This window comes from Marmota marmota, unplaced genomic scaffold (assembly GCF_001458135.2).
Source record: "Marmota marmota marmota unplaced genomic scaffold, marMar, whole genome shotgun sequence".
In the NCBI taxonomy this organism is placed as follows: domain Eukaryota; kingdom Metazoa; phylum Chordata; class Mammalia; order Rodentia; family Sciuridae; genus Marmota; species Marmota marmota.
The window spans coordinates 29,670,036-29,680,777 of record NW_026000185.1 but is presented as its reverse complement, the minus strand read 5'-3'; the positions used below and the strand labels follow the sequence as shown (position 1 = coordinate 29,680,777).

General features: G+C 53.7%; 1 protein-coding gene across 4 annotated transcripts in view; it reads left to right on the top strand.

Annotated features, from left to right (window-relative positions):
- Positions 1-8,036, top strand: part of Nyap1 (neuronal tyrosine phosphorylated phosphoinositide-3-kinase adaptor 1) — an 8,609-nt gene extending 573 nt beyond the window's left edge. Inside the window, exons 1-7 of one of the 4 annotated variants that reach the window (XM_048790010.1) lie at positions 7-310; positions 843-994; positions 2,450-2,805; positions 3,498-5,015; positions 5,865-6,074; positions 6,320-6,429; positions 6,927-7,914. In XM_048790010.1, the coding sequence (XP_048645967.1) occupies positions 927-994; positions 2,450-2,805; positions 3,498-5,015; positions 5,865-6,074; positions 6,320-6,429; positions 6,927-6,995 (2,331 nt within the window). In that variant the 5' untranslated portion in view covers positions 7-310; positions 843-926 and the 3' untranslated portion in view covers positions 6,996-7,914. Of the gene's footprint in view, positions 1-6; positions 311-842; positions 995-2,449; positions 2,806-3,497; positions 5,016-5,864; positions 6,075-6,319; positions 6,434-6,926 lie in introns of those variants that run through there. The other 3 variants (XM_048790011.1, XM_048790012.1, XM_048790009.1) reach the window with 3 other exon arrangements.
- Positions 8,037-10,742: the final 2,706 nt, after the last annotated feature.

Sequence of the window (10,742 nt, the reverse complement as noted above, 5' to 3'; positions counted from 1 at the left end):
CTGGAAGCGGGAGGACAGGGTCCTCCCAAATCCTGGACTAGGAAGAAGGTGATTTGGGCCATCAGCAAGGGAGGGAGGTGAAGACCGTTACTGAGAGGTGGACGGAGGCCCAGGCCCAAAACGACTGGAAAGGGGGGGACGCCAGGGAGTGGAGATAGATTGGTGGGTAAGATTTCAGATGCCCAACCCCGTGCCCCCACCTTCCTTCAGCATCCCCACCCAACCCTCATGATCACCTCCCCACCAAGCCTCAGGGCCCAAGAGGGGGTGGCAAGTCTGACCCTTCCCCAGTAGTGTGCCATATATGCAGGTAGGCCCCGGACATAACTCCTTGTCTGTAGGTGTGTCCAGTTCCGTGGCAGATTTGTGTGTGTCTGGAGGTATGTGTGTCTGTGGGTGTGTCAGTGGGTGTTTATGTCTCTGTGTGTTTGCTGCCCCGAGGATTGTGTTTACCTATGCCCTTCTATGTGTCTGGCCCTCTGTTGTAGCTCTGGGTCTGTGGCTGGATGGTTCATTTGTCTGAATGTGTTTGTGTGAGCACAGAGTTGCTATATGTTTGTGGGGCCTATCTGAGTGGTGGGTCAGGCTGTATTTACACAGCATGGGAATCTGTGTCAATCTGATCTCTTGAGAGTATGTATGTGTGGCTCTGAACACCTTCATCAGGGTGTGTGGCTCTGGGTACACATATACTTCTGTATTTGTTTCCTGGGGTCCTAGAGGCTGTGTTGGGTTTTCTGTGCTTGTCTCTGTTTTCCTCTCTGAGGACCCGAGTCATGTCTCTGCTCCTTTTTTTTTTCTCTTTCATTCATTCCTGGCTCCCACCCCCACCCCCCACCAAGTGGATCCGGGACCCAGGGAGGGCCGCCCCCCGGGCCTGGTGGCGCTGAACAGGGACCCCCAGCCCCCACCTCCTGCCCCACGACATGAACCTCCTCTACCGAAAAACCAAGCTGGAGTGGAGGCAGCACAAGGAAGAGGAGGCCAAGAGGAGGTAAGGCTAGGGCCCAGACTGCTTCCTTGCATGTCACAACTATGCCTAGCCCGGTGGCTGGACACTTTTGTCATTAGTGAGATCTCTGATCTCAATTTCTGTACTCAGTTTTGCATAGCTGGAATTGCACATACCTGTCCTGACCCTGCTCCTGGCTCTGCTCCTGGCTCCTGCCCCTGTCCTGGCCTCCTGGGTGCTTCCAGCTCTGGAGCACCCTCTTGGCTCTTCCCATCCCCAAGGGTCCGAGTCATTCCTTCCTGACTCTCCTCAGGCCTGTGGTCTTCTCCTTTCTGTCATCTGGGGGCTGGCTGCTGACTCTCCTGTCACCTGACCTTGGAAGGGGCGGGCTCCACTGCCCTCACAGGGTCCAGGGACAGGGTCATTCAAGAGCCTCAGAGAGCATCCCTCTCGACTCTCCCCTGCTGGGGAAAATGAGTGACCAAGGGACAGGGTTGTGTGTGTGATGGTGGGGAACGTGCAGGCTAGACCCTGCAGAAGAGCCAGGGCCAGGAACCTCCTTGCCCCCCACTCCTGCATCCTGGCTGGCCCTCTCTCCTTACCCTCTGGGGACCTAGGCCTGGCCTTTTCTACCCTGATTCCTTCTCCACTTCCCATTGACTGCACAGCCTCTTGGAGCCTGAGTCAGAGCCACCTCCCCGCTCCCTTCTCCCTCCTCACAACTGTGGAGTTTAATTCTTGTTGTTAATTAGATTAATCAGAGCGATCGCTGCTGCGATCTCTCCCTAATGAAGGGTTAGTAGACAGGGCCTTAATGAGAGCCCACCCCATGACAGCTCTCCCCTATTCCCTGCCAGCCGCCTCCCCCTTCACTCATCCAGGAGCCCAGAGATAGTGAAAGGGAATGGGGGTGAGCGGAGGCTGACAGAGAGGACAGCATTGAGGGAGAGGGAGGAAGAGAGGGAGAAGGATCAGCCGGGGGAGGCTGCTCTGGCCATGCAGACAGCACACCCCGCATCTAGGAGAGGAGGCATGCGTGGGGGTGGAGGCCGCAGAAGCTGGACATGAGAAGAACCCAGAGGCCAAGTGTAGGCCAGGGTGAGCATGAGAGGAGCCTGGGACTTATGGTGGCAGGTGTGTCTGTCTGTCAAGTGAGCTGTTGCCTGGGTTTGAAATTTCCCTCCCTATACCTGACCATATGTTATATACCCAGGATAAGCCCAAGCTGGGGTCCAGCCCCGGGGACACTCCCCTGCACACATAGTTACCCCTCTTTGCTCATCCCTTCCCTCACTAGCCTTTTTTAAGCCTACAAATTCTGCCTGAAGCCCCTATACCTCTGTCTTAGACCTTCAGGTGTACCCCATTCCCACCCAGACTCCCTTCTTCCTGCCCAAGAGGCCACAGAACTGCTGGTGCCTCCTGGGGTGAGGAGGGGAAGGCCCAGGCCTGAGATCTGAGGCCTGACTCTGCTCCATTGGGGTCTTCTCTCCCCAGCTCCGGTAAGGAGGTGGCCCCCGCAGGCCCGGCGGGGCCTGGGGCTGGCCCAGGACCTGGGGTCCGTGTGCGGGACATCGCCTCGCTGCGCCGCTCCCTCAGGATGGGCTTCATGACGATGCCCGCCTCCCAGGAGCACACCCCCCACCCCTGCCGCAGCGCCATGGCCCCACGCTCCCTTTCCTGCCACTCAGTGGGCAGCATGGACAGTGTGGGGGGTGGGCCTGGTGGGGGCGGTGGTGGTCTCACAGAGGACAGTAGTGCCCGAAGACCCCCAGCCAAGCCCCGGAGACACCCCAGCACCAAGCTCAGTATGGCAGGATCAGGGGCAGAGATAACCCCCAGCAAGAAAGCAGGTGAGACACCCCCACTCTCCCCAAGGGGAGCTGGAAGATGGGAGGATCCATTCCCGGCCAGGGGAGGCCTCTGGGAGGGTTCATTCAGGGAAGAGCCTAGGAAGTGGGAGGTTCCATTTCCAAAAGGAATGAGGGGTTTTGTTTGGATGGACCTGAGATGAACCATTCAAGGGTGGGGGACACACCCCCAAAAGTTTGCTTTTGAGAAAGAAGTGGTGGTCTGGGAGGGTGCAGGGGTGGGAGGGAATTTAGGGTAGGAGCTGTGCATTCTGGGGCATGCATCAGAGATTGAGAGCTGCCTGGTAGAAAAGGAACCTACAAGGACTGAAGTAGAGGGATGTGAGAAAAAAGAAGAGGCAGATATGTCCTTGCAGGTGGGTCAAGAGGTCATAAAGAATTGCCCCATTTACTCCCTCCATAGAACTCACAGTTTAGCAGGGGACAGTGGCTCACACCTGTAATCCCAGTGGCACAGGAGGCTGAGGCAGAAGGATTGAAAGTTCAAAGCCAGCCTCAGCAACTTAGCAAAGTCCTCAGCGATTTATTTAGCAAGACCCTGTCTCAAAATAAAAAGGGCTGGGGATGTGGCTCAGTGGTTAAGCGTCCCTAGGTTCAATTCCTCATACCAAAGGGGGAAAAAAGAATAATAAGAAAAAAACCCAGTTTATTTGTCATTTTCCCATCCTGTTCAGGCTCACAGAAGCCAACCCCAGAAGGCCGAGAGTCCAGCCGGAAGGTTCCTCCACAGAAGCCCAGGCGGAGCCCCAACACCCAGCTCTCTGTCTCCTTCGATGAGTCCTGCCCTGCAGCCCCTTCTCCTCGAGGGGGGAACCTGCCCCTTCAGCGCCTCAGTAGGGGGTCCCGAGTAACTGGGGACCCTGATGTAGGTGCCCAGGAAGAAGAGCCCGTGTACATTGAGATGGTGGGGGATGTCTTCAGGGGAGGAGGACGAAGTGGAGGGGGCCTGACAGGGCCCCCTCTTGGGGGTGGGGGCCCAACCCCTCCAGCTGGTGCCGACTCGGACTCCGAAGAGAGTGAGGCTATCTATGAGGAGATGAAGTACCCGCTGCCGGAAGAGGCCGGGGAAGGCCGGTCCAGCGGGGCCCTTGCATTGACAGCAACCTCCCCTCCACACCAGCCTCATGCCCTTCAGCCCCACTCCCACCGACGTCCAGCCTCAGCCCTCCCAGGCAGGAGGGATGGGACACCCACCAAGACCACTCCTTGTGAAATCCCCCCACCTTTCCCCAACCTCCTTCAGCACCGTCCTCCACTCCTGGCCTTCCCCCAAGCCAAGTCTGCTTCCCGAACCCCTGGCGATGGGGTCTCGAGGCTACCGGTCCTCTGCCACTCCAAGGAGCCAGCAGGTTCCACCCCAGCTCCCCAAGTGCCTGCACGAGAGCGGGAGACGCCTCCCCCGCCGCCTCCACCTCCTGCTGCCAACCTTCTGCTGCTGGGACCATCAGGCCGAGCCCGGAGCCACTCAACACCGTTGCCACCCCAGGGCTCTGGCCAGCTCCGGGGGGAGCGGGAGCTCCCCAACTCCCACAGCATGATCTGCCCCAAGGCAGTGGGGGTGCCGACAGCCCCCCCTGCCCCGGCTGCCTTGCTCCCCGGCCCCCCCAAGGACAAGGCTGTGTCTTACACCATGGTGTACTCGGCAGTCAAGGTGACCACACACTCTGTTCTGCCAGCTGGTCCACCCCTGGGTGTTGGGGAGCCAAAGACGGAAAAGGAGATCTCAGTTCTCCATGGGATGCTGTGCACCAGCTCGAGGCCCCCTGTGCCAGGGAAATCCAGCCCCCACAGCGGGGCTATGGGCACAGCAGCTGGGGTCCTCCACCACCGTGGCTGCCTGGCCTCCCCCCACAGCCTTCCGGACCCAACTGCAGGCCCCCTGACCCCTCTCTGGACCTACCCAGCTGCAGCAGCTGGGCTCAAGAGACCCCCTGCCTATGAGAGCCTCAAGGCTGGGGGGGTGCTGAATAAGGGCTGTGGAATGGGGGCTCCATCCCCCATGGTCAAGATTCAGCTGCAGGAGCAAGGGACCGATGGGGGTGCCTTTGCCAGCATCTCCTGCGCCCATGTCATCGCCAGTGCAGGGACACCAGAGGAGGAAGAAGAGGAGATGGGCACCACAACGTTTGGGGCAGGCTGGGCTCTGCAGAGGAAGGTCCTATATGGAGGGAGAAAGGCAAAGGAGCTGGACAGTGAGTGAGGAAGTGGGGAATGGGGTGTGGGGGGCTAGGGACGTTGGTGATGGTCTGGGGGATATGTTGGAGAGGTTATTTGGAAGCCTCAGCCCATTGTCCTGCCCTGTGTTTCCTGGAAGACTCTTCCAGGGAAAGCGGTGGGCAGCAGAATGAAAGGATGGGTCCCTGTGTGTGTGCTGGAGGGACAGGAAGATCTGGGATAGGGACCGGGTAGCATGGGGCCCCATCCTGCTCCACTCCTGCCCCTCCCTTCCCTGGGCTGCAGGGGTGTGTGTTTGTGAGTGTGCGCACACTAGGAGCTAAACACAGCTGCCTCCCAGCTATTACCATGGCAACCTATCCAGACAGGAGGGAGAGGAGAAGGAGGCCTCTACCGTTGCCTGGCAACGCAATGCTCTGCCAGGCCTACTCTCACAGATGAGCTTAGTTCACATGCAGCCCTTCCCCCTGTTGCCCCTACCCCACCCCACTCCTTGGGCTCCAGATTTGGGATTCTACCCCTACCGGAGAGCAGTACTCCTGGTCTCCAGGTGGTTATTCTGGCTCTACCTGGGGCTCGAGGGGCCCAGAAGCTAAAGCTAGGCTAGAAAAGACCTCTCTGACCAAAGAAAAGTGTTTGGAAGCAGTAAGTATATATCATTTTCACCCCAGGAGCTGGTACCAATGAGTGGAAAGGGTGGTGGCAGTACTGGGTCCCTCCTGGGAGTGTGAGTAAGGGAAGGTGAGATGTAGGGTCCCTCATCCCTTCTGTGATTTGCAAGGAGGACATCCATGCTGACTGTGCGTGCCTGTGGGTACAGAAAGACCTCTCCCTGTGCAGGCACTGAGCTCTCCTTGTCATCCCAGCAGAGGTCGAGGATGGTGCCCGAGCCTGGAATGGCAGTACAGAGGGTCCAGGCAAGGTGGAGCGTGAGGACAGGGGCGCTATGGCATCAGGGATCCCTGTGAGGAGCCAGGGGGCAGAGGGCCTGCTGGCCAGGATCCACCACGATCGAGGAGGCCGAACGGCGCTGCCCATACCCTGCCAGACCTTCCCTGCCTGCCATCGAAATGGAGGTAACACTCTGCCCACCTATCCCTACAGAGATTAGGGGTGGGGCTGATAGAATTTCCCAGGGTTCGGCCTAGCCGATCCTCAGACTGTCAACTGTTCATGTCCATGTCTGGGCCCATAAGTTTTAACACCATGACTTCGTCCCCTTCTTTCCTCTGATGAGGTAGGAGCAGGCTGGCCAGGGCCTCCTCAGGGAATTGGGTTGGGGGGCACCTAGAGGCTCTCACCTGAATTTTGTCCACCTCAGACTTCACAGGAGGCTACCGCCTGGGGCGCTCCGCCTCCACCTCCGGAGTCCGGCAGGCCGCGCTCCACACCCCCCGGCCCTGCAGCCAGCCCAGGGATGCCCTGAGCCAGGTGAGTCTTGGCTTTTCTTATCTGTGAAGGAGCTCCTATGGAAACAAAGGCTCCAAAGGGGTCAGACAGGCTGGGGCCCAGGGATAGCACATTAAGGGTGAGGAGGTCCGAGGAGGCTCTGGCTCCCAAGATGGGGCCGCTTAAGATGGGCAGCAAGGCAGGACCCTGCTTGGACATCATTCAGAACCACCAGAAGTTGAAGGTGCACCTTTGGGTGATTTAGAGAAAGGACCCTCTGGGAGGACCACTTAGAAAAATGCATATTGGGGGAGACAGTTTGTAAAAGGGGCCATTACTCAGGGTCAACCAAGCCCAGCCTGGCACCAGGGCTGGATAAAGGGGGCCGGGGTTGGATTTCTGCCCCCAGCAGCTCCACCGCCAGCAGGAGTCACAGAGGACTGGAGCGGGGCTTGTTTCTAGGGAAATGTGTCGGTCTGGGCCTGAAGTCCTTGACAACGCCCAAATCTTTTTTCCTTTCTCCCGGGTTGCCCGAGCAGACCCACCGCTGCCGCTGCCGCTGCCACCCCAGCCAGCCCGCGAGCGCGACGGCAAGCTCCTGGAGGTGATCGAGCGCAAACGCTGCGTGTGCAAGGAGATCAAGGCGCGCCACCGCCCTGACCGCGGCCTCTGCAAGCAGGAGAGCATGCCCATCCTACCCAGCTGGAGGCGGGGTCCCGAACCCCGCAAGTCAGGCACCCCACCCTGCCGCCGGCAGCACACGGTCCTCTGGGACACGGCCATCTGAGGAGGGCGGGGCAGCCGGGGCATCTTCACTGGGAGGGGGCAGAGCCCGCCAGGCTCTCCTGGGAGGCTTGCCTTGAGAGACGGAAGGACTAGGTGAGAGCGCCAGGGAGGACCCCGGCCCTCCACCCTAGTCCCCAGAGACGCGGAGCCTGCCAGGCCCATCGGGGCGTAGGGTGCCAGCAGCACCCCAAGAAACTTGGGGGAGGAGAGTTTGCTCGTTGTTGAGGGTCTAAGCACGGTAGACCCCTCCTCCTGAGAGGGCAAAGGCCAAGGCATAGGGCGGCATGGGGAAGGATGGAAGGGGTCAGCGCTAGAAGCGGGTGGGTCAAACGGAAGAGAAAGATTAGAACCAGCGGGAGGGCTCTTACTGAGAGCCGGGAGTCGGGGAGGGGGTATTTATTTGTTATTTATTTTAGTCTGGAGGGCAATTCTGGGTCCTTCTGACCTACTCCTGTGCAGGGAGAGGAGAATGGAGGTCAAGTTTGCACTCTCCCCAATGCCAATGCCTAAAGGCCCACCATCCATGCCCACCCCAAAGTGCGGGATGGGTCCGCTTGGGGAGCCAAATGAGAGAAGGGAGGGGCTCGAGCGAGCTGAGGACCTCGGACTATTTACAGTATTTACAATTTTGCCAGAATTTGGTAGTGAGCGTGGCCTGCTCTGAAACAGGCATCTTATTTAGTTCTGGGTTGAGGGTCTAGTGCCAGGGATGGGCGGGATGATGGGGATGGAGGGAGATTTTAGTGGGTGGGGGGTGGGCAGGGTATTTATTTAAATTAAAAAACAAAACAGAAGAGCTGTCAGGAACTTTTTTTTAATTCCTTTCTTTTCAGAATAATATATTAAAAGACTAATGATCCTAGAGCTGACTGCTTATATTTCCCAGTGTGCTCTACCTTTTTACACTTGCTTCTTCCTGGGGTCCTTCGGCCTGCTGGTGGGTGGGAGTGGGAGGTTGTGCAAGGAGTGGTGAGCAGCTGTGGCCAATCACAGGGAGAAGCAGAGTTTGATGTAAGTCTGGGAATGAAGTCCTGCAGTAGATTATTAAGCATTTATTGAGCATCTAATGTGTTCTCAGTAATGCACTGATGCATAAGGATCATTCAGATGTGAAGTTTGCCCTCAACATCTTGTAGTCAGGGAGAGGACCCCACCCCCAGACTACAGTAGCATGCTGCAGGAGTAGGAAATGAAGAGGGCTGGAATCATCCCAGAAGGCATCCTAGAAAATGGACCTCAAAGGACTGGCAAGAGGGCTGAGTCTGTTGTGTGGTGGTGGAGCATAGGGTGCAGGAGGCTCTGGGTTCCATCCTCAGCATCACAAAAATAAAGAAAGGGCAAGTAAGGTTTGGTACAGAAAGAAGAAGGAAAAACCTAGAGGTCACAGCATGATTATTAGTGAACGGAAGATGGGGCAAGAAGTGTACATCCAGCTACGATGAAGTTCATTCCAAAAGATCAGCCTCAAAGCAAGATGCTCAGGAAGGAATCCAGAGGCATCCTGGTGGGAGGCAGGGAGGAAGAGAAGTGGAGGTGTCTGGGAAGTGAAGGACAAGGAACGGTTACAAGATGCAACTGAAGGAAAGCATCCTTGCGATGGTGTCGGAGTGGAATCAGTCCCATGTGAAGCTCAAGTCAAGCTGCAGAATTAGGGAAATAACAGTGAACAAGGAGCTTGAGAGGGACTTTGAGGGAAGGACCTTGAATGTGAAGCAGTGGTGAATATTTCCAGCTGAAAGTTTTCTTACCAATTAGAACAGAGCTTCCATATGTCGTAGATGATGCAAGCAATGTCTTCAGGTGGTATAAAGGACACTTTTTAAAACTTTTAAGTTTTGTGCTTATTTTAGTCATGAAAAAAATCACAGTCGGTAGGTTAGATACTTGTAATTTCATTACACAAGTAAAGGATGAATTAAATAACTAACTAGTTAGTTAGTTAATTAATTTTGAGGTGGTGTCTCACTATGTTGACCAGGTTAGTCTCCAACTCCTGGGTTATGGTGAGCTGAACTTCAGCCTCCTAACTGGATCTATAGTCAAGTACCACTGTGCACAGGTCAAATATAGTTTTTTTTTTGTTGTTGTTGTTTTATATTTATTTTATTTTGGTACTGGGGATGGAATTTGGGGCACTCAGCTACTGAGCCACATCCCCAGCCCTTTTTTGTATTTTATTTAGAGACAGGGTCTCACTGAGTTGCTTAGCACCTCGCTGTTGCTAAGGCTGGCTTTGAACTCATGATCCTCCTGTCTCAGCCTCCTGAGTTGATGGGATTACAGGTGTGTGCCATTGCACCCAGATCAAATATAGTTTTAATTAAGTTGTTAAAGAAAATGACTAAGCAAATAAATAATGATGCAGGCATTATAAAGAACATGAAACATGATGACAATGATTTTGAAATTTAGTTAGAGGTGAATTGATAATAGTTTGGGAGAGAGCACAAGACTGTGGACCTTGGGAGCATCAACAGAGAAATCATACTCAAGGCCAACACCAGTGAGCTCTGTAAGGAAGGTGGGTGGCAAGAATGAGAAGAAAAAAATGTCAGCAAGCATTGGCTTTTTTACAGTTAATCAGAAAATTAATGGAAGGGGGAAATCCCATTCATAAGAGCAACAATAACTATAAAAAAATCTAGGGATAACTTTATAAATGATAGGACTTATATTGGATCAATCAATTAAAGTCTTTTGAGTCAGTTAAAAGAGAAAAATTTAGGGGCTTGGATTGTGGCTCAGTGGTAGAGTGCTTGCCTAGCATGTATGAGCTTGGTTTGATCTCAGCAACACATATAAATAAATAAATAAATAAAATAAAAATTTTTATCAACAACTGATAAAAATATTTTTTAAAAAGAGAAAAATTGAGCTGAGGATGTAGCTCAGTGGTAGAGCACCTGCTTAGCATGCACAAGGTTCTGGATGATCCCCAGCACCTCAAAAAGGAAAAATAATAGTCTTCTATCAAAAGGAAGACTTGAATAAGCAAAAAATAATAACTTGTTCCTAGATAAGAAGACTCTGTAAAAAATATCAATTTTCCCATAAATTCAATGCAGTCTCTAAATCTCAAAAGGACTATTTGAGAAACTTGATAAAATAATTTGAAAGTTCATCCAGAATGATGAGAAAACCCAGAACATTCTGAAACAGGAGAGTATGGGGCAACCTGCCCTACCAAGTACTAAAACATAAAATCAGAGCATGCTGGTCCTAGCACAGGACTTGCATAACCGATTAGAACAAATAGTCCGGAAATAACCCCAGAATGCTGATGGGAATTTAGCACTTATATGGTAAAGGTAGTATTGTAAATCAGTTGGGAAAGTGTTAGTCAATAATTGTTTCTTGAACAATTAACCAGTTAATAGGGGTGGTTTTGAAAGTTACATCTCTATTTCATTGATTAATGCCAAAAATGCAAATGTAAAACAAAACATTAGGATGCAGCTCAGTGATAGAGTGCTTGTGTGAGGCCCTGGGTTTGATTTATTGAAAAAATAAATAAATGTTATATAAACAAATATTTTATATATATATGGAGTGAACATTCTTATAACCTT